Below are 25,216 nucleotides of genomic sequence, written 5' to 3'. Positions count from 1 at the left end.
GGCAGGCTGGCATCACCCGGCCACAAGCTCTGTCCACCCACTGGCAGGGCTGATGCGGGAACAGGAAGGAGCTGGCATAGGGGGTGCATGAGAGGGTACCAGGCAGGGGGAGGCTTTTGATGTGGGGTAGCCCCACAATCTGTCTGGTTCAGTCTCCCTGCTTTGACTGATGCTGGGCTGGTTGTGGCAGGGCTGGGTGAAGGATTTGGGATGGGTAGATGGAAGAGGGGGTACACAGGAGTCTGGGCATGCCCTCCTTCCTCCATGGGGACTCAGGACCTCCATAGTGTGCAGGGCAGGGGGGTAGGAAGGGGATGGGCAGGGGGAAGCTGCATCCGCACAAGAGCTCATGCTCACCCCAAATGTCTCCATGCTGTCCCCACCCCCCTGGCAGGTGCCTATCTTTGAAGGGGGAGGATGACCCTCCATGTCACCCAGGGGTGCCCTCTTTGCCTGGAGAGTAGGAAGGGGAGGTGAGCAGAGGTGTGGAGCAGGCACAGGGTGGCACTGCAGCAGGGATGGGAATGGGGGATGCCAGCCTGCAAGGGGGGATTGGCCTCACCACACCGAGCACTTGTGCGTTGGGTTCATGGGTGAGTTTTTGGGGCAGTGGAAAACACGTCCAAACTCTTCAAACTGAGAGACACTGCCCAGGACCCTGCCAGGAGAGGAGGCAACACAAAGCTGGGCACACCATACCCCCTGCCACTGCCATGAGCCCGGTTCAGCACCCTCCCAGCCCAGCAGCACCCATCCCCTTGCCCAGGTATACCCACCCAAAACCTCCTGGCGCCAGCACCCCAAAGGGTGCCTGCTCTACTTTGCATGGTACCACCAGCTATGGGGAAGGTTGGCATCCGCCATTATACCCCCTCCATTTTGGGGCCAACCAGTACCTGTAATGCTCTGGGGCATGTTTGTCTGTCAGCACCTGCAGGTAGATGGACTGGGATCGCCGCTTGATGCACCAGTTCTGCAGGGGAGAAAGTTCCCACTGGTGAGCCAGATGGGGCATCCTGGGTTCCGGCACCCAGCAGGGCAAAGATGCCCTTTTTGGCTGCTGGGGTATTAGGGGAGCTATGCCCTGGTTGTGCTTGTTATTGTAGGGTCTCCTGGGAGCATGTGTGTGGTATAGATACGTTGGGAGAGCATGGAGGCATGATTGTTACTGTAGGGTCTCCTGGGATTGTGAGCTGCCTGACTTCAGGGTCTCCCAGAAGCTTGGAGTCATACGCATTTGTTACTGTGGGGTCTCTGGAGGTGATGGGTAGGCCATATATTTATTACTGTAGGGTCCACAGGAACAGTGGGGCAATACAGGGTGATCCTTGCAGGGCTGAGCTCTATACCCTGAGCCCAGGACCTGACCATGGGCACCAGGCCCCTCAGGGCTCGTGCCCTGTCCCTTTGGCCACTGACCACACAGAGGGTGACGGGCCCCAGCTCCCCCAGTACATGCCACATGTGGGAGGGGCAGGGGCTCACCTGGGCAAAGGCAATGAAGAAGAGCTGGTCGTGTGTGTATTTCAGGTGGTGCAGGGGGTGCTCTGGGCCATGCTCCCGCACCCACTTCTGGTAGGCCTGGAGAGCAGAGGGTGGCCCTCAGCACAGCCTGGGCACCCCCCCAGGCCTGCCCTGAATCGTCCCTGTGCAAACCTCCCAGCAACCAGCAGGCCAGATCATGCCCACTCCCTGTGGTGATGCCATCAGCAGCCACCCCATGGCCCTGCTGGGGCCATGACACCCCATGAGGGGACACTTACGTAGTAGGCAAGTTTGAGCCCCCCCATGTCAGCAATGTTCTCCCCCAGTGTGTGTTTGCCATTCACCTGCCAAGAGAGAAGATGGGGTAAGCAGAGATACCCCCTTCTCCAGGCATCCCCCCTATCCCCACCCTGACACCAAGACTGTGCCTCAGTTGCTCCCACCCAGTGTCCAGAGGAATTTCCCAGCTGATGTGTGATAAGTTGCTGGGTCTCAGGGCAGAGACATGCTCTCTTGCAGGCACCCAGCCACAGCGATGGAGCAGCAGGGACCCGCCATGGGGCAGCATGTACCAGGGCATTGCCCAGTGGGCAAGGGAGGTCTCACCCGCTGGTTGTAGACAGTGAAGTTGTCATAGAGGTTTACGATGCACTGCGCCTTCTTCAGGAACTTGCTGTATGACCTTTCTGTCCACCAGTGCACCAGGTTCCCATGCCGGTCATACTGTCCCCCTGCCAAGGCAACCACCACCACCGGTAACCCCAAGGGATGCAGGTGTCCTGCCTACCCACGTCCCGCATGGCATGAGGTGGGGGGTTGCTCACCCCAGTCATCGTAGCCATGGGTCAGCTCATGCCCAATGATGGTGCCGATCCCACCATAGTTCAGCGACCTATTGGGCAGGGAGCAGAGGTGAGAGGGTGAAGTGCTGGCAGGGATGGCAGTGACCCCATCCCCTGCCCTGGCACCCCCAGCCATGCTCCAGCCCCACACTCACTGTGGGAACTCAGGGTCGTAGAGGGTGGGCTGCAGGATGCCAGCAGGGAACACTGGGGACACAGGAGAGCATTGCAGTTGTGGGTACCCTGCCCTGTACCCACCCACAGCATCACGCTGTGCCAGGGGCTTCTGCACCATAGCCACCACCCCAGGCCCTCCCCAAACTCCGCAGCCTGGGGGGCTGATCCCGGGGGGCTGGGCAATGTCTCACCCATCTGGTTCTTGTTGGGGAGGTAATACGCATTCAGTGCCTGGGGAGGCAGCAGCCACCTGCAAGGAGAGACAGTGGTGCCAGGCTGCAGGGGCCCCAGTGGGGCATGGAAACGACACCCCCTTGAGCAGCTCAGACATAGGGAGTATTCCTGGCTTGCCATATGCCCTCTTGCCTGTACCCTGTGGGGTACAACCAGGCATACGGACCAGCCACACTGTGCCTTCATGCTTTCCAGGGCAAGGAGATACTCACGCAGACTTGTCTACCTCCTGCCGGATCTTCTTCACTGAGAGCCTGATGCCAAAGGCAATGCTATTGAGGATGTTCTTGAAGTAGGTCTTCTCATCCACGTCAAACTGGGGGATACAGCCATGTCAGGAGGAATGCCAACCCAAAGGGTATGGGAGCAGGGCTGGGGTACCCTTCCACTCCCATGAGCTTTGGGGGCAGAGGATGTAGGGCTGTGGCCATGAGTTCGATGTGGCTGGATGAGTATGTCCTCATGTCCCATGCTGTGTGCCCACATGGTCAGCTGCATCTCCATCAACTCCACAGGGCTCCTGGGCCATGCTGGTGTTCCTTGATGAAGACAGAGCTGAGCTCTGGGGAGTGTAGTGTGGAGAAGGAGACATCATCCCAGACCCCAGGGACAGTATGGCATTGCCCGAGTGGCTGTGGCCATGCGAGTGGTGGGCAAAATCAACTACCAGGAGATGGCTTGTTTGGGGCTGGCATCCTGGTCTCCACAGACCCTGAGGCATACGTGGGGAACATCTCCCCCTCTCCACATGCCCATGATCACTCATGGCCCTGGTCTACCCCTTGCCTCATACTCCTTGTCAATGGCCTCTGGTTTCAGCAGGAAATCGGGGTACCCAATCATCACCATCATGTACCGGAGCTGTGGGCAAAGTGAGTGAGGGGCAGTCAAGGCCCCCATGCCATGTGCCTCTGGGCCATGGTGGGGGCAAAGGCACAGGGCAATGCTGGGGGCTGCTACCTTGGCTCTGGCTGCTCGCCGTGTTTCCTCATCCATCCAGTCCAGCTCATCCAGGCGCTGATCCAGGATGTATTTAATGTCCTCCACCAGCTGCTGTACCTATAGCAGGTCACCACAGGTACTGGCACAGTGTCCTCACTACCCATCACCCCACTGGACAGCCCTCAGTAGGCAGGGCTTGGCAAGGTGACAGGAGGGATGTGGTGGCTTTGTGCCCACAGGCAGTATCACCTACCTTGGCTTTGCTGGCGGAGGAGAAGTGCTCCTCTACAAAAAGGGCGCCCAGGGCCATGCCGAAGTGCTTGTTAGCCTGGCTCAGGCAGATCTTGCCTGGCTCAAGCTGCTTCTCATTGCCCTCCATCTCCTTGGAGAGCTCATGGATGGCATCACGGAAGGGGGTGGAGAGGTGCTCACTCAGCACCACCACGATGCGCCACAGCATGTAGTTGTGAAGAATCCTGATGATGGGGGGCAAGATCAGGACCCTCACACCGGTCATGTCCCCAGGCACACAGGGAGGGTGGGGAGCATGCACCAGGGTCCAGGCAGGCCATGGAGGCAGCCATGGCCTGTGGGGCTAACAGGGACAGGCTGGCACCATGTCCCTCCCTGTTGTGTGATGGGTCTGGTGACCTCTAGCATGGCAGGGCTCAGTGGGTGGCTGGGCATGACCAAGGTACTCAAGGCAGTGACTCCTCCCAGGAGCTTTCTAGGGTCCCCACTGTCAAGCCTGGCCTCCCCAGAATGGGGGAGATGATGACAGCACCAGCCACAGCCACCATGTGCCCACCTCCATTGCCAACCCCCTGCCTGGGTGGGGAAGGCGGTGGGGCACAGGGGGTGGCAGCCCCCCTCACCTGCTGGGCGTCACACGGATGAGGTCAGACACCTTGTGCATGTAGTCAGTGGCCAGCAGCACCACCTCCTCCTCCTCTGAGAAGTTGTCATTGAAGATGCGGTCCAGCAAGCGCTTCCACTTGAGCTGCCAGGGCACTGTCAGGGAGGCACAAGGACACCCTCCTCCCTCCCCCACCTCCCCCCACCCCCGAAGGCTTTCCTGCCTCCCCTTCCCACCCAGAAAAGTGCAGGGTGGATTCATCATCCTCAAGTGGATTTATTGGGCGGGGGGGGGGCAACAAAGGCATGGAGCAGGAGCCAACTGTGGGGCATAGGGCAGATGGGGATATGGGGTGGCAAGCTGGGCACCAGAGGTACTCACCGTGGGGGTGATACGCTGCAGCTCACCCAGGGTCACTTTGTGGTACATGCTGCTGACATCCCTCCGCACATCGTCATACTCAGACACTGTGATCTGCATGGAGTGGGCATGGCTGTCATCATCCTGCTGCCTGCCTTGTGGGTGGCACAGGGATCGGGCACAGCTCTGGGACAAGCAGGGTTACTGACCCACAGTCCTCCTGACTCCTTGCCCTGGGAACCTTCTGCTGACAGAGGGGCTGGTCATAGGGTCCCCAAGGAGTTTGGGTACCTGAGGACTGAGCACAGGGTTCCCCCAGGACCTAGACTGGGTGCCCCAAGAGCTGGGCATGGATGCCTCAAGGGCCTGGAGTGGGTTCACAAGGACTGGACATGAGGACCCCCAAGGGCTGGAACTCAGGGTTCTTAAGATGTCGGGGCTGGGGTTTTTGAGGCTCTGTCACAGGGTCCTCAAGAGCCTGCAGTCCCCAAGGACCAGGCATATAGGTCCCCAAGGGATAGAAATGAGGGTTTCAAAGGGATTGGGATGAGGTCCCTTAGGACCACATATGGAGACCGCCAATGATCTGTGACTGGGTGCCCAAGGTTTGGGTACGGGCACCCCAAAGCCCAGGACGGGCACCCCCCTCACATTGGCAAGGTGCTGCTCCAGCTGCAGGATCTCCTGAGCCTTCTGCTCCACATGCTCAGCCCCCAGGAGTGTGAGCAACCGCTCCATGAACACCCGGTATGCCGCCAGGATCTGTGCGGAGGGAAGGGATGCTGAGTGCCACCCTGCACTGCCCTGCAGGCACCCCAGCTCCTGGCACTGCTGGCAGTGGGGTGCCTTTTGTTTACCACCCAATGCTGGGTGCTGGTCCCTCTCCTGGTGTCCCTAGGGCATTGGTATGGCACCCCTCACCTTCTCACTCTCCTCATCCTGCCCCAGGTAGAGGGTCCGTTCGGGCAGAGTTAGCCCATCCTGGTCAATCTGGCAGGGGAGAGATGGGGGAAGAGGGTGAGCTGGGGTGGGCGGTGCTGATCAAGGCACCCCTCACCTTCTCCTGTATTGCAGAGTGCCCCTGGTGCCCCAGAACCCCTGGTGGCCCAGGAGTCAGCCCTGGGCATGGACAGGTCCTGTACCCCCATCTCCCTCCTGCCAGAGGGTGATGGAGCTGCAGCAGGCAGCATGCCATGGGCTGGGAGTGCTGAGCAGAAGGCAGGGCCCTGCTTCATGGTCCCCCCGTCACTTTCCACACCCAGACACACCCAGACTGCTGGCCTGTAGGCACAGGCACAGTCTCTAGCACATACACACACCTGAACATGCTCGTACATGTTTACACACACATGTATCTGTGACTCCACCCTCATGACACACACCTGTGCATGCTCATCCCGCTACGCATGCATCATCTAGTTTAACTTCCCCCCTCAATGCACACACACACACAGACACACATGCACCCTTCCCTTTTCTCTCTGGCTCACCCCCTGTGTCCCAACCCACCAGCTGTAGCGCTGCCCTGCACAACCACGGGCACTTCCAGCTTTTCTCCCCTTTCTTTTCCCCCCTCCCCTCCCCATCACAAATCCTCCCCTCTTTGGCTTCCCACAAAGGCATTGCCGCACAAACAGTCCTCCCGCACACATAAAGGACCCTCTCCCAGGCTTCTCACACATCCCATCGCACACCCGCTCCCAATCACGCCCTCACACACTCCCCCAGCCGAGCCCCGGCACCCTGCCCTGGCTCACACCCACCTCCCCCCGCCCACCCTGGCACACCCCGCGCACACCCGCACCTTTTCCCTGGGACACTCGCTCCCTCTAGTGTACACACCTGCGGCCGGCCCTGCTCACACACCCCAGCAGGGAGCAGGGAACCCACCGCCTCACAGGGACCACTGCGCCCCCCCGGTGCTCCTGCCATCCCAAACACCTCGTCCCCACCGTGCCTGCCCTCCGCCATGTTACCACCATGTCCCCGATGTGCCCACCCCCATATTCCCTCCATTCCCATCACTGTGCCATTGCTGTGCCTCCACTGTGGCCCTCCATGCCCATCACCATGCCTGCCACCACACCACAAAAGCAGCTTGAGGCTTGCCCAGCCAGACAAAGCCCACCCACACCCTGGTCACACCACAGGTTGAGGGACAGGGGCTGGCAGGAGCAGGAAAGGCTGACAAAGCCATGAAAAAATGCACTGGCACTCTGTCCCAGTGCTGTGGGGCTGGCAGGCATCCAATCATTGCCTAGCGTTTGGCCCCTGAGTACCAGCTGCTGGCAGCCAAAACGCCAAGGTGAGGGGCTTGGCTACCAGTCATGGTGCCCTCTGGGCTGTCCCCAGCACCCAACCAGGCAACACTGACTCATTCTGTACATCCCCCTGCCCTTTTCCTCAACCCGGTCCTGGAGATGCCACTCTCACCTTGGAGCAGCCTGACACAGGAGTTCCACAGTAGGGAGATGGGGGGTCCTAGGGACAGGGGCTGTCGGCAGCCCAGCTGCCTGCTATGGGCAAGCCCACACAGTGGGCACCTGCCCAGTGCCTTTGCAACAAGGACAGTGGCACCAGAGTGGTGTCACGGGAGCAGGGGAGTGGCTGGGGTGGGGACAGCCCAAAGGGCAGGGTGCCCTCACCCGAATGACATAGCGGGAGGTGTTCCTCTCATCCAGGCTGACAGTGAGGGAGAAGAGCACCGCAGCACTGTAGACCCCTTGCGTCTTGTAGAGCAGCTCATTGATGTCTCCGTGGCCCTGAGGGGCATCCCAGCCACCACACTCCCCGATGACCTCCAGCATGGGCCGGGGACCCAGCCGGTCAATCTCAGCTCGGTCCAGGCATGAGCGGAAAAACTCCTTGACCTTCCTCTCAGCCGAGGCAGGGGCTCGGCGCCGCACGGGGCGGCTCAGCAGCGCCTGCAACTTGGCTTCGTTCTGCTCTGCAATGGCCCCGATGGTGCCATACACCAGCTTGTCCTCCGGGATGCCGTGTCGCCGGAGCCAGCCACCACAGGCAAAGGAATAAAAGTCCTGGCAGGGGTCGATGGTGGCATCCATGTTGGCGCTGAGGAATCGAGATGCCCGTAGGAAGGCCTTCTTCTCCTGGCACCCCTCCAGGCAGTAGCTGTCCCCTTCAGCTGCTAGGTACTTGAGGACTAACATGCACGTCAAGATGACACAGAGCCCTGCAGCAAACACCAGCCCCGAGAGCAGGCAGACCTCCCGGCGGCTCCAGCGCGGCAGCCCCCCACGACGTTTCTTGGCCCCAGTGCCCAGCTGGAGGGTGAAGCCATTGGGCAGGGTGCCACTCTGGTACTTGCTCACATACTTCACCTCCTGAAACTCATCATAGTGGGCTGTCAACGAGTAGGTCTTCTCCATGGCTGGGGATGGGGCACCCCTCAAGCACTGTGACTGCGGGGGTCTCAGGGCAGGAGGTGGACAGGCTCAGGCACCCCACGATTCATGCTGGAGCCATGCCCACTGTTGGGGGGTTATGGAGGGTGCCTGGGTGAGTCAGGAAGCTCCTGGAAAAGGCAGAGGAGGTGGTTGAGGACGGGTTTGGGAGGAGCAAGGCAGGGGGGTTGCTTCTTGCCATCATCACTGCCTGTGTTGCTACCCCTGCCTGTGTGCCCTGCTGGTGGCACTGGGACTGGCTCCAGTGCCAGGAGCTTGGTGGCAGCTCTACCCCATAGCTGTCCTCTCTTCCAGACCCTCTGGTCACAGGGCAGGGTCCTGTCTATACAATCCCAGGTAGATTTCATCGCCTGGCACAGCTCTATCCTGTACACCCGACACCCTCTCAGGACACCAGCACAAGCACCATGCCAGTTGAATACCCAGGGTGATCCAGTGAGTCCACCCTCACACTGCACCATGAGAGCCCTTCCTGGCCTTGGGGGGAGACAAAGTCTGCCAGTCCCTCTTGGAGGGGTGGGAGAGGGGTGGGAGAGGGGTGAGCAGTTTAGGAAGAGGTGTTTTGGGAAAATCTGGGGGGAAGGCATCAGGCTGGGGTGTTGCGGGTTGGGTCAGGTTGTGTGGCCCTGCATTGGATTACATCAAGTTGCGCCATGGAGCATAGTGTTGCATTGTGTTGGGTTGGGTTGTGGTGCACCGTGTTGCATTGTGTTGTGTCAAATTGTTGTGCGGTGCATGATGTGTGAGCAAAGTTAATTCCAATCTCGGGGGGAGCCTTGGACCCCATGGATACCTCACAGCATTTTCATCCCCACCACCACCCCTCTCTGCTGGCTGGTGCCTGATGGGCAGGGGTGCCTGGCAGGGATGCCATGTCGGGGACAAAGGGGTCTGTCTGCCTGCCCATAGGAAAGGAGAGTGGGAGCATAGATGGATTCTGGGGGGGGGGGGGGGGGGGGGGTGTGTGTTCAAATATAGTCCCCAAGCCTTGCTCGGTGCAGAATGGCATCCGGATTTGCAGGTGGGAGAGGACAGGCTAGGGACAAAGAGCCACTCGGAAGGTGGTCGGTTTCCCAGCGGGGAGCCCCCGAAGCCCCTGCTGCCTTTGCAACTCGGGCAAAGTTGTGCCCCAGCACCACAGCCCAGCGGTGCCCGCGCCAGGGTACTGCTGCCGCTGGAAAGTTTGCGGGGCCGGCAGCAGGCACAGCACAGCACAGCACGGCGGGGATGAACGGGGGTGACCGGAATGCTCGGGGGCTGCTACTCGGAATGTCGCCAGGTATGCTCGTGGGATGCTCGGGGGTGCCTGGGGACTGCTGCCCGGGATTCGTGGGGGATGCTACCCGAGATGCTAGGGAGATGCCTGCCGGAGTGCTCGGGGGATGCTCGGAAGGTGCTCTCCGGGATGATGCCTGTGGTGCTCAGGGGATGCTCAAGGTTTTGTTTGGGGGATGCTCGCGAGGTGCTCGCCGGCAGGCTCGGCGAGCGCTCCCCGGGCTGCCCGAGAGGTGCTCACCGAGGTATTCGGGGGATGCTCAGGGGATGCTCCTCGGGATGCTGCCCGCGATGCCCGCGGCTGCTCGGGGGTCGCTCACCGCTCGCTCACAGAGACACTTGGGGTGTGCTCCCGAGATGCTCGGGGACGCTGCCCGGGATGCTAGGGGAATGCTCGGGGGGTGCTTACCGGCTTGCTCGGGGGATGTCAGCAGGCTGGCAGGGGCTGCTGGCGGGGCGGTTCGGCGTTGCCCGCCCGGCTGCACTTCCCGCGCTCCGCTCCGCTCGGCGCCCCGCTCCGCGCCCCGCGCCGCGGCTGGCGGAGCGGCGGGGCCGGAGGGAGGCAGCGGGGCGGGGAGGGGGTGGTGTCTCCAGCCCGGCTCTCCCGCAGGCCAGGCTCCATTAACGAGATTATTATGCAAATAGAGCAGCCTTGTGCCACCCGCCAGCCTTACCTCATCCCCGCCGGCGGGGAGGCAGGACAGGGGGGTCCCCGGCTCCCCCCCTCCGGGGGTTGGCACAGGGCTGGCAGTGCCAATCCACCTGGCAACCCTGTCCGGGGACCACACTGCAAAGACCGGGCAGCCCGGCACCACGGGAGAGCTCGGGTGGGCACGGCCGCTGGCCTGTGCCAGGAGCACCCCTTCTGCTCAGCACCCCGCACCGTGCCCGGGCACCGTGGGGGGGCAGTCCCGTCCTGCCAGGGTGGAGGCTAAGGAAAAGGGCTGTGGGTGGGCAGGAGATGGAAGCTGGGAGTCCACAGGTGAGAAGGTGTGTATGGGGGTGGCACAAGTTAGCATGGGGAGGGGGCCATGCACTCACACGCTCATACACACACACACACACACACACACACGAGAAGGTCTGGGAATATTAAACTGCATTGCAGATAAATCCCCAACATAAATATCGAGAGCTGCTCTGCCACGGGGGGGCCCAGCAAGGAGATTTGTAGCCCAGCAATTCCCATTGCCCACGGCGGTCACATACCCCAGCCCCGTAGAGCCATCCCACCTGCCACACTCTGGGGTGCCCTGCCACCCCCACCCCTCGTGCCTGCACAGCTTTGGGAGCTCGGGGACGGGGGCTGGGATGTCCTGGGTGCTGGGGTGAGAGCCTCAGGCAGCACACACTGGATGCTGTGCTACACATGGTGTAAGAACCCTGTTTGGCACAGAATGGGTGGCTTGACTGGTGTGGAGCCCACTGTCTTGTCCCTTGGGCTTGTCCCAAGCACAACCCTCACTGCCTGGGCGGCTGAGGCTGCACTCTTCTGTGCTGGGGTGCAGAGCACAGCCTGTTGCCTACAGCAGCATCGATTCAGGCAACATCACATGCGCAGGTAGTGGCACACATGTACATCACATGTACACCAACACGACCAGTACAGACACACATGCTGTGCCTCACACACAGAGGCTCAAACATGCACTGCCATTCAGCTCCCATTACAGGCACATGTACACTGGCACACTCATGCATGCTCACACACACATACTTAGGTGTTGCAGCAAAGTTTTTCTGTGGCACACACCAGAGCACAAGGGCTCTGTGAATCCCACCAGACATCCCCAGCTTGGGCACCCGAATCAGCCCAGCTCTAGTGGGTGCAAGGACAGCTGGACCCAGGATGCTTGGTGGGTGGGCAGGGGGTGCCCAACACTGCTGCTCACTGTGGGGAGCTGGCTGGAGGGTGCCACACACTGGCCTCCCTGCGCCTGTGCTCACACTACTCCAAGAGCTGCTTGGCACCTTGGTGGGAGCATGATGGATGCACACAGGAGAGGAGGGGCTGGCATTATTAATAGTCCTGGGTATTGCTCCAACAGGGCTATAAAAATTAAAGGCGTGTGGATATAAAATAATGGATAAATCTGAGCCGGCAGCAGAGCGCTGCAGCATCCCGCAGGAGTTGGGATCTCAACAAGCCAGGGTACAGCAAGTGTGGGATGGGCATCTATGCGTAGACATCAGGTAGTGCCAGTATCTGTTTCCAGATGCCAGCTCCCCCCCCAAAAGTCCCTATTGAGTGCCCCAAGAGGGTGCGTGAGCGGTGCCAACCTGTGGAGCTGGCACTGGGAAGCATGTGGCTGCTCCTGAAGCTACGATGGAAGGTGATGAGGTTGTGCCTTTGCAGACATGGGGAACAGGGAACTTGTTCTGCATGCCCACAAGCACTGCCAAGCACCCCCAGCAGGTAAGATCTGTGCCACACTGCCAATACAACCAGGAATCACAGAGCTCATGTGACCCCAGGGTCCTGCTCACCCTGCTACTCATGACTCCAACCCTGAGCAGGGCCCAGAGTAGAACCCACCTCACCAGCCCCACTCAGCCTTGCCAGCCCCGCAGGCCACCCCGCCAGCATCCTCATTTTCCCCAAGATTAGCTGCGGCGCGGGAGCCTCCGCGCACCGCCAGCAGGTGACAAATAAGATTTTTCCACTCTCCCGAGCACCCGGCATGGGTCTGTCATTGAAAATGCAAAGCAGCGCGGTGCCAACCCCTGCCGCCCACCTTCACCTCTGCCAGCCCCTCGATGCTGAGCACCCATAAAGCTGAATCCCCCAGCATTTCCCCTTGACCCCCTCACTACACCCAATCCTCCCCCTTGGCAGTGCTGGGGTGCTGGGAATAGTGGCCTCATGCTCACGGATCAGGTTCCTGGGAGGTTTTGTAGACAGGTGCTAGTCTGGGGGTGTCAACCTGGGCAGAGAGCATGGCCTTGCAGTGTCCTTTGGGTGCACCCACATGCTCTGCAGTATGAGTAGGAGGAGAGTGTGGTATAGGAGTGCATGTGGGTGACTGCCATGTGCATGCACATGCTCCAGGAAGGATGGCAGGCTCTGGCATGGGCACATGGTAGGCTCATCCCAGTGGCAGGGGATGAGGGATTGTTCCTTGTAGGAAACAGCCCAAGATGTGCCCGTTGGTGTGGCATTGCCCTGCAAACCCCACCCCAAAGGACACCCATCCTGAGCACCCAAGGGGGGAAGAGGGAGAGCACACCACCCCACAGCTTGGCACATCCACCCAGAAACCACAACCTTCACCCACCAATCCAACCCCCCCAAACCCGTCAGTCCCCCTAAACCCCTCAGTCCCCCCTCAGCTCCAACCTTGACATCCCATTACCCACCCTGCCCAGAACCAGGACCCTCCCAGCAGCCCCCAGCCCTGCTTCCCCTGCCGCCGCTGCGTCTCCCCTCCGCTATTGTCAGAGGGTTGCCTCTGCCTCTGTCTGCGAAATTAATTCGAAGGTGGAGAGGGAGAATTATGTAAAGTGTGGTTATTCTGGAGCGGCGGGGGAAGCGCGGCTGATGGCAAAGTGCCTTTTTGTGTGTTTAATATGCATTTTTTTCCAGCGGTGCATTTTCAGGCGGGTAATTTGCTGTCTTTTCAGACCTCGATCAGTATCATTTCTCCGGCAATGACAGCTTTTATTTGCACTGAAATGAATGCTGCGAAATTTCCAAGAAATAGTCGAGGCCCCGCTGGCTGCCCACCCCCACGGGGCTGGGGCACGGGCACCCACCAGTGCCTGTCCCCCGCAGCGCCCCGGCCAGCCCCTGCCCCCCACAGCCCACTCGGGGGCAGTGCCTTGGGGTGCTGGGCACACACGTGTGCCAGTTTGCACAGCCTGTGTTCACAGGTGTGTGCTCTCCCCTGGCTCCCCTCACCCTCAAGCTTGTGTGCGGATCAGAGCAAGATGCCTAGGGGTGGGTACATACACACCCCAATGCATGCACACATATAGCTACCCCTTGTGCACATGCACACACCCCTTTTGTACACATATAGCCCTCAGCATGGCACGTGCTCCCTTAAGAGGTACACACACGTGCACCCCACGGACACGTGCCCCTCCTTGTGTGCTGGCAGGGCCCACCCACCATTTTTATCCCCTCCAGACCTCAGCACAGCATCACTGAGACACAGCACCCAGGTACCAGGAGGTTTTGGAGGTCACAGACACACTCCTTCCTCTTACCCCCAGTACAGCCTAGTCCTTGGGGAAACTGAGGCACAGAGGGGGCAGGCACAGATGGGTGTTCTCCCCACAGCCCATCAGCTCCCCAGGCACCCACAGGAATGGGTGGGAGCCTGGAGCAGCCGCAGGGTGTGTGTCTGTTTGTCTGCATGTCTGTTGGGAGGAAGAGAAGTTGTTTGTGTAGGTGTGCGCTGCGTGGGTGTTCCACGCTGGAGCTGCCGTGCCGGAGCTGTTGTGCTGGTGTGTGATGCTGCCTTTTCTGGTCAGGCACATCTGGGTGCACACATCTGGGTGGGCATGCATGCACCTGTGTCAGACCCTGCCCAAGCCCCAGTGTCTGCGACAGTGTGTCTGCAGGGGTGGTATGTGCATGTATGTCCATGCCATGCTGTGTGTTCTTCCCGTGTATGTTCAGCCATAGGAGGCTCAGGGGTGATGCAAGGTGTTGGGGGGGTGCCCATGCATGTGCAATGCTGGCACTACTATAATACTGCGTGGGGCCATTACTCCCAGCCTCAGGTCCCATACACCCCCAGCTGCAGGTTGCCAGCTGCGGTGGAGCTGGTGCCTGGCACAGCCAAGGTTAACTCTGCTAGAGCCCGCCGGCACAGTGTGGGGAAGCTTTAATTTAATGAAGTGTGACTCTTTTTATGGGCTTTTAATTACGTGGTGATAATTAACATTATAGGCCGTCGGGTCCTGCTGGTGCCCAGCTGCCCTGTGCCAGCTCACGCCTGTTTGTAAATAAGCCCTGCAGGCTGTTCGGTGCCCAACCCGGGGCACTCACCTCCTGCTGGGGGGACCAAAGCCAGGTCTAGCCCCCTGGCCACCCACTGAGGTGGGGTTTTGGGCACAAATCTGAGCACAACCCACTGCAAAACGTGCAGAGCAAACCTCCCACCACCACCCAGCAGCACTCAGCTGCCTGCATTTTTCCAACCCTCCAGCTGGGCAGAGTTGCCAGGTGGCAGTGCCAGGCAGCCCCACCACTGGAGCCCAGCCTGGCCAAGAGCAGCCCCCCCTGTGCTGGGGGGTAATAGGAAGCAATTCATCAGGCAGTGCACAGGCGCACTGCCTGCCTGCCAACTGCCCGATGGATTTATCGTCCCGCACCCAGGCAATTTCCTGCCCTCCTCTAATCAATGAGAGGGGGGGGCAGCAGAAAGGGCAGCTTCCCTGTGCAGGTCATGGTGGGTGTGGGGAAACAGCAATGTCCCATGAAACAGGTCACAGAACAAGGCTAGGGGACACAGTGACTGGATGAGGCTGCCTCCCAGCCAATCTTTTTCTTGCTCCTTGCCAGGACCAGGAGTTCGGACCCCTTGAGGGGGGGCCCTACAGACTGAAATATCTGGGTCATCCCCCCCAGCAGCACAGGGGATGCCAAGCAAGATCTGGGGTGCCATACTTCATAGCCATTAGGGCCAGCACCCAGCTGCTCCCCCCACTTCCCAGCCTCACACAGGGAATCCAGGCATCCGGGCTCCCCTCCCCCACCTCTTTCCATTTAATTTTTCCTAATGAAAGGCAGAGAGGATGGCGAGGAGCTGGGGCACCAAGGTCGAGGCTGCCTTTAATCAATCCCCAGTGCTGGCTGAGTGCCTGGAGGAGCTGTCAGAAGAGAGGCTGGGGGTTGCAGGAGTGGGGAGCCATGGGGAGGGAGGTACATTATATGAGCAAGGAGCTCCAGGTAAACTGGGGTACCCAGTGCTTGGCACCCCCTGGGACCCCACGATCGCCCACCACCACCCCAAAGAAAAGGCACCGTGAATGCACCATGCTGCCTGGCCAGTGCCAGGGCTGTGCCTGGATCCTGCCAGGGCAGCTTTCATCCTCTGCAGGAGACAGCCCCAAAAAATAACCCACCCCCAGAATGAGGCACTGAGCCCCCTGCCTGCCATGGTGGGGGTACTGGGGCTGGGGACAGCCCCGGGCTCAGGCTGCTAAAGGCACTGGGCAAAGGAGGGTGAAGGGAGCTGGGGGGGGGACCTAGGAGGGGATCTAGAGCTGGGTGCTGGTGACGGCACTCACCCCATGCACCAGCACTGTGGGGCCCAGCCCGCGGGTGAGCAGATCCAGCTGGTGCAGGTACAGTGGGTACAGGCTGGTGTCGGCCGGTGGCCGTGGCAGGTAGAGGAAACGCACGACTGGTGCGGGGCTTTGCTCCAGGATGAGTCTGTTGGCAGCACACACATACTCATCTGACACTTGGGTGGTGTTGGCTGGGAAGTTCATGGTCTCTTCCTCCTCCTCCTCTGTTGCCCCGGCAGGCCCCCCGGGGGGTCCCTGGCAGGTTTGCCAGTGCAGACGGGTGACAGCATCCCAGGGCACCAGCTGGATCTGGGCCTGGATGCGCAAGTCCTTGAGGAGCTGGCGCAGCTTCTCCTCCTGGGCATTGGGCATGGTACCCGCCTCCACGCAGAGGAAGAGGCGCAGGCGGGCCCGCCGCCAGGCCCGTGCCATGTTGAGGACGCAGGCCATCTGCAGCAGGAACAGGCTGCAGGTGTCAGCGTAGCGGGCACTGTCAGGCCGCAGCAGGTTGACGGGCCACACGTGGATGGCAGGTGAGGGACTGGCAGCCCGACGCAGCTCCTGGGCCTTGTCCAGGCTCTCCAGCTGCCGGGCCAGCAGGACATTGCGAAGCATCTTCAAGGCATCAGCCACGATGCCCACATATTCCCAGGCCGAGAGCAGCTTAGGGGCAGCAGGTGCCCGCAGTGGGGGGAAGCCCAGGGGGATCTCCTCACGGGTGTTGGTGAAGGCAGGGTGCTGGGCTAGACCGTCCTGTGGTGCTGCATCATCGTAGAAGCCCAGCACCAAGGTATTGGGGCGCATCCCACCTGCCAGAAAGACCACATCATCCTGGCTGAGCAGAGGCATTGCAGGTACCCATGAGCTGCAGCTTGGTTTTGGCATTACTCACCCAGGTAATTCCAGACCCCTCAGGATCACATGCACAGATAACTCCAAGCCCCAGCTTAGCTTTGGCATTACCCACATATCACCTCTCCAAGCTCCAACTTGGCTTTGGCACTGCCCACACTGGGTGCTTCCAACCCCTTTGTCATTGCCCATCCATGTGTCTTCAAGCCCCTCAACATTGCCAACACAGATGTCTCCAATACCCAACTTCACCTCAGCATTGCTCACCCCTGACGCCTTCAAGACCCAACTTGGATTTCACATTGCATGTCCAAGTGCCTCCAACCCCCTTGGCACTCCTCACCCCACAGGGGCAGCAAGGTGGACCCTCACCCATACCCAGCCCAGGTGCCACTCACCAAGGCCAGAGGTGAAGAGGAGCTGCCGGACACCATGCCGCACTGAGGGTGCAAGGGTAAGGCTGACGAAGGCCTTGACATTCAGCTTGTCCACCAAGCTCAGCCATGAGTCCTGCTGGGACTGCAGTGGGTCTGAAGGCAGCATGTCTGGGTAGGGAGCAAGAACAGCATCAGGGGTAGGGTACCCCTCTGGGATCAGGTACCCCTCAGGTGCCCCACAGCACTCCCCCTGCAAAACCAGTGGCAACCTCTGTGCCCATCCGAGCACGCACAAGATGGGGAGGGTGGAAGCAGGTGCTTCCAGCCAGAGAGATGAAATTATACATAAATATATAGAAAATACCCAGGCAGACCCACCCCTCCTCCCCAATTTCAGGCCATTAATCACCATGGCAACAGCAGCAGGGAGGGGAGCAGAGCCCATGCATCAGCTGGGGCAAGGATGAGGACAGCTATGGAGTGTGCCAGAGAGCACATGTGTGCAAAACAGCACACACCAGGATGCAAACATGCCTGAAGCATGTGGACACACAGTGGCGGGCATGAGGTGAGGATGGACACAGGTACATGCATGCACAAAGTTGTGCCATGTGTACCCACATGCATGCAGGTGTTGACCTGTGCTAAGGGACCATGCTGCACAGGAGCCCAGAGGAGCCTGGGTGGGATGTGCCACGTGTGCATACCAGCACTGACACATGCAGGAGCCCCATGTAGGGATGGATACTTGAGCACAAACACGCACAAGCTTGTGGCACACATTTGCAAGCACACACTGCACAGGAGCCATAGGACAGACACTACCTACATCTCGCATGCCAAGCCAAACTCAATGTGCAACACCTTTGCCCAGAATGCAGACATTCCCCTTGCTATGCCCAGCCTGCCCACCTAATCATCCCAAGGATTCAAAGAGCCCCCTGGCACCACAGCAAGGGACAGAGGCCACCAGTGCTAGGAACAGTGAAAGCCCTCACCCAAGTCCTGCAGCTCGACATGGCCCAGGACATAAAGGCCGCTCTTCTTGAGGTCATTGACAAAGTCAATGAGCCGGGCACTGCCACGTGGGTTCTGCACCATCAGCAGCATCTGTGGGCGCCAGAACTTGACATGGTCCTTCCGCACATCCAGCATCAGCAGGTACTTCCGCACCTGGATGAAGAAAGGGAAGGCAGCAGCTAAGGAAACCTTCTTTCAATGAACCACCCCATGCGGGTGCCACCCCAAGGACACGCTGCCCAGGACAGAGCTGCCACGGGAACACCAGCTTGTGGACACCAGCTCTCCACTCCATTAGGATCCCAGTGTGGAGGAGCTGGAGCTGAGGAGGACAGATCTCACCTGGTGGAAGATGAGGGCCTGGCTGATGTAGCCCCATGTGCTGCTGGGCGAGAGGTAGTGGAGCGCAAGGAGAAGCAGGAGAAGAAAGCCCAGGCTTGCTGAGGCTGACACAGGGCTGATGAGGAACATCATGACACAGCAGCCCGCAATGCCCAGCAGGCATGTGTGCCAGGTGAAGTATCGGAAGGTGGGCCTGGAGGAGGGAGAAGGGGACACCTGCTATCATATGATTCCCATGCTGCCTTCAGGGCAGGCACAGCATGGGGGACTATGCCAAGGTGCCACACCAGCCACCCCAGTGAATCCCTCTGTGCCAGCCCAGTGCATGTCAGGCATTTTACATGCGTGCAGAAGAGGGCACAGAGGGAAATCAGTACGTCCCAGGGCACTGGGCAGCCCCTTGCTGCTAGCCCATGGCAAACAGGGGTAACGATGGTTATAGGGCTGGTGCTGCCCTGGCACACCTAGGGGACCAGCTAGTGTTGGGTAGTGTGCAGCAGTGCCAGTGGCTGGGGTGTCTGCTCAGCCTGGCACAATGAGGCGGAGGTGGGGAAGCAAGAAGCTGTTATTTTCTCTAATTGCTGTTTTTCCTGAAAGGTAATTAAAATCCTTTTCTGCTGCACTTGATGGAGACCTCGGGGCGGGGCGGGGGACCACACGTGGGGTGAGTGATGGGACTGTTCCCACCCACCCCACAAGCCTTCCTTCAGGCACCAATCCTGCTCCATTCATGCCCAACAGCTGTGGGGGCCAAGTCCCAGCCCCCAGCCTGGCACAGACACCAGCCATCCCTTGGGAATGGGGCATTCTGGGGGACCCCAGGCAGTGCCACCCAGCCATGTTTGGACACTGCCTCTGTAACACCTGCAGGACTCCTCCTGCTTTGGAGTCACAACACCCTGCACCAAGGGCAGTGGGCATCACACAGGAGGGAGATGAAGCTCCCTCCAGCCACCCTGCCATCGCCCACCCCCCCTCCCAGAGTTGGGCACCCCTGCCAGGCCAGCCCTGCACCAGAGTGCCCAGCACTTGGCACTCCAGGCTGTGGCTGCCCACAGTCCTCCTTCATAGTCCTCCTTCCTGGAAGATATTTTCTCCTCCCCCCACCCAGGATCCCCCTCCTTCCTCCCTCCCTCTTCTCCCTTAGTTTAATTAGCACTAATGGAAAGTGGGCTCCATCACCACTTGGCAAACTGCCCAGGGGATGCCGGGCAGGCACAGGCTATAAATTACCTCAGACAGCCTATGGGGAGGGGGCGGGTGGTACCCAGTGGAGTTGGATTTATCTGTACCCACTCAGCAAAGCAGTGCCAGTGCATGAGGACTACACCAAGACAGTGCCATGCAGGGACCCATCTTCTTCTTCTTCCCCAGGGATGGGGGTGTTTCTGCCCCCTCAAATACCCAAGAGAGGGGTACCCAGCATCTTTTCTGACAGAGGGGCAGCAGGGACAGGGATAGCAGAAGCACAGATGGATGGATGAATGGGTGACTATCCAGCATATTGGCACAGGCTCCCTCCCCTGTGCCAATGGGTACCTGAAGTTGGGGGCCGATGCCCACTCAAGTGCCAGGCAGGCCAGGTTGACGGTGGCATAAACCAGGAGGAAGAAGGTGGTCACGACCCCCGCGATGGTGTTGAGTTTCCCAGAGAAGAGCACCAGCTGCAGAGATCACAGGAGGAGGCACAGGGTAAATGCATCCCCAGGATGGCATGTGCCAGGCTCCACAATGCCCAGCCAAGGCACCAAACCACCTTCACCCAGCAAGGCTGGGAAAGGAGCATCACTGGCAAACTCACTTGGACCACCAGCCAGGAGAGGATCACGGCCATCACTGGGTTCCCATTGGCAGAGGTCTTCTTGGCCAGCACTAGCGCCCTGCCTGCAGGCAGAGGAGGGAGGTTGGGCTGGGGCACACCAGTGGGCACCAATACGCTCAGCCACCAGCCAGGAGTCCTGTCCCCACCCTGGCTGCTGAGGAGGGGGCAAACACCAGGGCACACAGGTGACCCAACTGGTTACATGCCAGATTCCCAAAGTATCACCCTCACACCAGGAAGGGGACACCCTGGTGCCAGGGCTGGCCCCAAGCAGGGACAATCTGCCAAGTGTGCTCTGGCAGGCGCCAGTGTACTCCAGGCACTCACCAAAGAGATCATCTCGGGCCAGGGCATAGAGGATGCGGGATGCTCCGATGAGGTTGCTCATGGCTGCGGAGAGGGTGGCAGCGTAGATACCCACAGTGACCAGGGGCGGGAAGATACTGATGTCACGCAAGAAGCCATAATCTTTCTGCAGGAGGATCCTGGAGAGGGACATGGACACACTGGCACCTGTTTTGGCTCAGGCCACTTTGCCTGGCACTAATGGTCCTGGCAAGGGAAGAGGTGGCTATACCTGTTGCATGTAGCACACATGAGGAAAGCCAGCAGATTGTAGACGAGGTAGGTGAAGAGCACAGCAGAAATAGTGCCCCGTGGGATGGAGTAGCTTGGGCGCTTCAGGTCCCCTGTGGGCAGGAGCAAGCAGTTTTAGTACCCACTAGCACAGCACCCACCTTGCTGTGCTCTAGCCTCAGCTCCCAGTCCCAATGCCACCCAGCCCAGCACCCCCTGCCCATACCTGACATGTTGGAGCCTGCCATGATGCCGGTGCAGCCGTTGAACATCACCGCAAAGACAGAGCTGAAGCTCATCCTCTGCCCGGTGGTGTAGTCCACCCCGTACCCACCTGCAGAACATAGGGATGCAAGCTGTGATGGGCTGTCCAGGACACTGCAGCCCTACCATATACTCTCTTCTCAATGTCTCCACATACAAACCATAGGAAAACCTACCCTATGGCACCTACTTTGTGCCCACAAGCTCCCCCCACCCTCCAGCGAGCCCTTGCACATGTGGAGATGCCAGTGTCATAGTGGGTCCAGCAAGCAGGGGGCAAGAGCCTCTCCTCACCCCCCAGGTTGTCTTGCAGGGTGGCGAGGGAGAACCCAGTGAAGTTCCCATTCTCAGTCTTAGAGCCATTGATGTGGATTGGTACTCCGAAGGGCCGCGTTGCAAAGAAGCTGACAAGGACGGTGCTCAGGACACCCGCAACAATGAGGAAGATGAGGAAGGTGGCCTTGGCGTAGATGGAGGCACCCACAAGGCACACAAGGAGGCAAAGGGCCAGCAGCACGGTACCATAGAGCAGCTCATACCAGTAGCTCTGGGGCAGGACATGGATGCCAGTGCCCACTTTCTGCCCTGGGAAGAGACAAGCCAGGATCAGTGGGAATTGGAGGGGGAATAACCAGAGCAGATAGCCATCGCCGCTGTGCCAGGCTTGACAGGCACTAACTCTGATAGCTACCCAGACCACAGAGCTGGGTAAGCTGTGCTGGTGATACCAGTTATGGTGCTTGGCGTGCCTGACAGGGCAATTGGGCTGCTTAGGTAAGGGACACCCACTGTCCCCTACCACCACACATGGGGGTACTTACCAAGTGGGATTCCAAAGCTGTCCACCAGTGCCTCCACCAGCCCCAGCACATAGAGGGCACTGCCACACACATTGGCTAGGAAAAACATGATCCCAATGCTGCCCCCAAACTCTGGTCCCAGGGCACGGCTAATCATATCTTGCTTGAGTCAAGGGAAGATGTCAGCAGCCGAAACCACCAGTGGGTGCTCCCACTCATCCCTCCCAGGACAAGGAGGTCCCAGCCCCAGTGTGTCACCCCAAGGCTGCTGAGTAGTCACACAATTATGGCACACATGCTCTGCCCCACCAGCACCCACAGCAAAGGATACAGTAGGCTCCTCCAGCATCCAGAGCCCCATTGGTGGCAATGGCGCACACGGACAGCACTGTCATGCCAATGATGAAGTATGCCACTGCGAACATGGCCAGGGCTTGGTATAATCCAGCATGGCCCACAACAAACCCTGCCAAGGATAGGGAGAGGCGAATGAGCCCTTTAGCTGGGTATGGACCACTCCCAGGACAGGGTCCTGGGCACAGCCAGAGCTCACCCCACTGAGGCAGACAGGCTGTTCCCATCCTTGTGCCCACAGCTCCCCCCAGACATGCCACTTCCTTCCCTACCAGGATGGGTATATCTCCACCCAGCTGGTGCTCCCACTTCAGGACATCTCCACCCTCCTCCCATGCCAGGATCAGGCCCAGGAGTGCCCTGGGCATGGGCAGCTCTGAGGGGTACAATGAAAAAGCAAACAGGGCTGGGGGGGTCTACTGTCCACCTGGGCCCAGGGCACTGCAGGGGCTGCCAGGACCCACATACCCTGCTGCCACCCTCATGGGGAAGAAGGTGCCTTGCACCCCAGCTCGGGCACTCCATGGGGTTCGTGTTGCCACCCTGCTTGCCTGCTGCAAAGCAGGAAGCAGAACAGCCCCGGGGCATCCCTGTCATACAGTGCACACCCCACACCCCCCCCCCCCCGGTGTGCGTGTCCCCGGGAATGGGGCACCCAGAGGCCCCCGCGGCCCTGCCCGGGGTGACGGGAGGCGAGCGCAGCCGGCGGCGCTGCGGGCAGGAAGAGGCTGCCCGCGGCTGCAGGGAGATGCCCTATCTTAGCCGCAGCCATGTCCGCAGGGAGGCGAGGGGGGTGCCGCGGCACGGGCACTGCAAGGAGCCCTCAGAGAGACAGGGTGGGTTTGGAGGCACACTCTGTGACCCCCCGGAGGGCTGGAAGGTGCCCGGGAGGGGAGGAAAGGACGACGACGGGGGGACGGGACAGGGAGGAAATAAAAGGGTGTCCCGAAAGCAGTGCGGAGGTAAGTAGGAGGAGCTGCTCGCCATGGTGATCTGGGGGATGTCTGAGGCATGGGGAAGCAAAACGCTGCCAGGGGAACCACGGACCCCCCACTGTGGGACAGTTCCTCTTCCCGGCAACTCCCCTCCCCCTCCTCCCTACACTTCCCTTCTGGCTCCGCTGCCCCTCGGAATAATGTACCTCAGGGAGGGGGGTCCCGGCAACCCCCTGCAGGGTAGGGGGGTCAGGGCCTGTGCGAAGACCCCAAGCAGGGGGGCAGAAAGAGGGTGAGTGATGGCAGGGGAGAGCTGTGCCCACAGCCCGCAGCAAAGTGTGTCCCCCAGGCAGGGGAAGGGGCTCAAGGCCCCCTCAGGCATGCAGCCAACTTCCGCCCTTGGGCTCTCTGTGGGCAGAAAGTGAAAGAGGAAAAGCCTTCCGTGTTCCCAGATGCTGCCTGCCCTAGGCCTCTGTCTGCCCCAGGACAGACTGAGGCATCTCCCCCCTCCTAGGACTCCCTCCAGCTCATGCCCACTCTGCCCCCTAGTTTTTCCAGATTGCCCAGTAACAGGCTTATAACCTAAACTGGGAGCAGACTGAGATCAAATCTGTGCCCTTTGACAGCACAGAGCAGGGGGCAGCTGGGTGCCCAGTGGGAGACACCAGGGTCAGGTCCTGCCCTTGGGACACCATGTAGGATGTGTGAGAGAACGGGGGTGCTGTACTTCAGTGCTGTAGCCCAGCATTGGCTGAGGGGTCTCAGCACTGGGGAAGGGGGACACAAGGGCACTGGAATTCTGTTTAGGGAAGGCACTGGGAAGGCTCAGAAGTCCTGCCCCAGAGACACTAGGGCTCTAGACTAGGGTGCTTACTGGGGGCACTGAGGTCCCTAATTAGGTTCCCATCCTGCAGGTGCAGCATGAGCCCTGGGGCCACAGACTGGAGGGGTCAGGAGGAGATACACAGCATCCAGACCCTAACCTGAGGGAGAACTGAGAGAGCACTTGGACTCCAGACTGGGGGGCAGGAGAGAGCACTGGGGCTCCAAACTGAGGGGGGGGGGGGGGAAGGAAAGGGCACTGGAGCTCCAGACTGGGGGAGTAAGAGAAGGCACTGGGAGGCACTAGAGTGAACACTGGGATGTCAGATTGAGAGGCTGGGGACAAATGGAGAGGGCAAAAAGAGGACATTGGGGTTCCAGACTGTGGAGCTTGGGATGAGCACGGAGGCTCTGGGAAGGGAGGGAGGGCCCGAGAGGACACGGGGCCACTGGGGTACCAGCTAGGGCTGGTGAGTCTAGGGGGACCTCGGGCCGCGGTCGGGAGGGGTCCGGCGGGCGGCACTCACCGAGGCGCAGGAAGAGGACGACGCTGAACATGGAGAGGAGCGTGGGTACCACAACGCCCAGGAAGGTGGGCAGCTTGCGGGGAGCCGCGGCGGTGGCGGTGGCCCGGCCGCGCTCCCGGCCCCGCTCCTCCTCGCCCGAGGCGCCGCACAGGCGGTACGTGAGCAGCGCGCTCCGCTCCGAGCTCGCCATGGCCCGGCCTGGCCTCGAGCCCCTCCGCCCCCGAAACCCGCCAGACCTCGGCCCCAGCCGCTGCCCGCCAACCCCGCCCGCCGACCCGGGCCCGACCCGCCGGGCCCCGCCCCTCTCAGCTGACCACGCCCATAGACTCCTGAATAAGCCACGCCTCCTGGCCCGCCCCTTCGGGTAGGTCCCGCCCCCTCGTTGGCCCTGCCCACAGCCTCCCATCCCTATCACGACCGCTAGCCCTAGATGTACCCCCATAGTGGTGGCCCACCCCAACACCCCCCATGACCCCAACCACCACTCCCCATCCCGAATCCCCCTAACCCCCCTCCCTCCCGTGGCCTTCCCACTCCCGGTACCCGGCATTGACACACCCTACCCTCACAGCACCCCAAAACCGGGCCCCGCGCCCCTGAATAGTCACAAGCCCCCTGTCCCCACCCTCCAGCAACCAGCATCCCGGCACCGACCTCGGCACCCCCAGGCTGCCCCCCGGTCACCCCCA

The 25,216-nt window shown here is 60.4% G+C and overlaps 2 protein-coding genes across 3 annotated transcripts; both read right to left on the bottom strand.

The window, feature by feature from the left end:
• Nucleotides 1–295: 295 nt before the first annotated feature.
• On the bottom strand, nt 296–8,285 carry ECEL1 (endothelin converting enzyme like 1). Of its 2 annotated transcripts, none has more exons than XM_005142296.3 (17): nt 7,542–8,285; nt 5,818–5,886; nt 5,548–5,658; nt 4,918–5,010; nt 4,556–4,680; nt 3,934–4,156; nt 3,699–3,797; nt 3,525–3,599; nt 2,951–3,054; nt 2,696–2,754; nt 2,483–2,534; nt 2,310–2,377; nt 2,092–2,216; nt 1,764–1,829; nt 1,486–1,581; nt 897–973; nt 296–658 (listed from the first exon to the last, which is right to left on the bottom strand). In XM_005142296.3, exons 1-17 carry the CDS (start codon nt 8,283–8,285, stop codon nt 559–561), a joined length of 2,286 nt encoding a protein of 761 aa, XP_005142353.1. In that variant the 3' UTR covers nt 296–558. The 2 variants fall into 2 exon arrangements, with proteins under 2 accessions (XP_005142353.1, XP_012986481.1); XM_013131027.3 differs by having other exon boundaries at nt 2,957–3,054.
• A 5,025-nt stretch (nt 8,286–13,310) lies between these two features.
• On the bottom strand, nt 13,311–24,753 carry SLC12A9 (solute carrier family 12 member 9). Its single transcript, XM_034064280.1, has 13 exons — nt 24,528–24,753; nt 22,221–22,355; nt 21,911–22,048; nt 21,384–21,674; nt 21,052–21,159; nt 20,827–20,938; nt 20,577–20,734; nt 20,229–20,311; nt 19,967–20,091; nt 18,428–18,620; nt 18,064–18,238; nt 17,087–17,233; nt 13,311–16,645 (listed from the first exon to the last, which is right to left on the bottom strand). Exons 1-13 carry the CDS (start codon nt 24,715–24,717, stop codon nt 15,807–15,809), a joined length of 2,694 nt encoding a protein of 897 aa, XP_033920171.1. The 5' UTR covers nt 24,718–24,753; the 3' UTR covers nt 13,311–15,806.
• Nucleotides 24,754–25,216: the final 463 nt, after the last annotated feature.

This window comes from Melopsittacus undulatus, chromosome 6 (assembly GCF_012275295.1).
Source record: "Melopsittacus undulatus isolate bMelUnd1 chromosome 6, bMelUnd1.mat.Z, whole genome shotgun sequence".
Lineage (NCBI taxonomy): Eukaryota > Metazoa > Chordata > Aves > Psittaciformes > Psittaculidae > Melopsittacus > Melopsittacus undulatus.
This window is presented reverse-complemented; position numbering and strand designations above follow the sequence as displayed.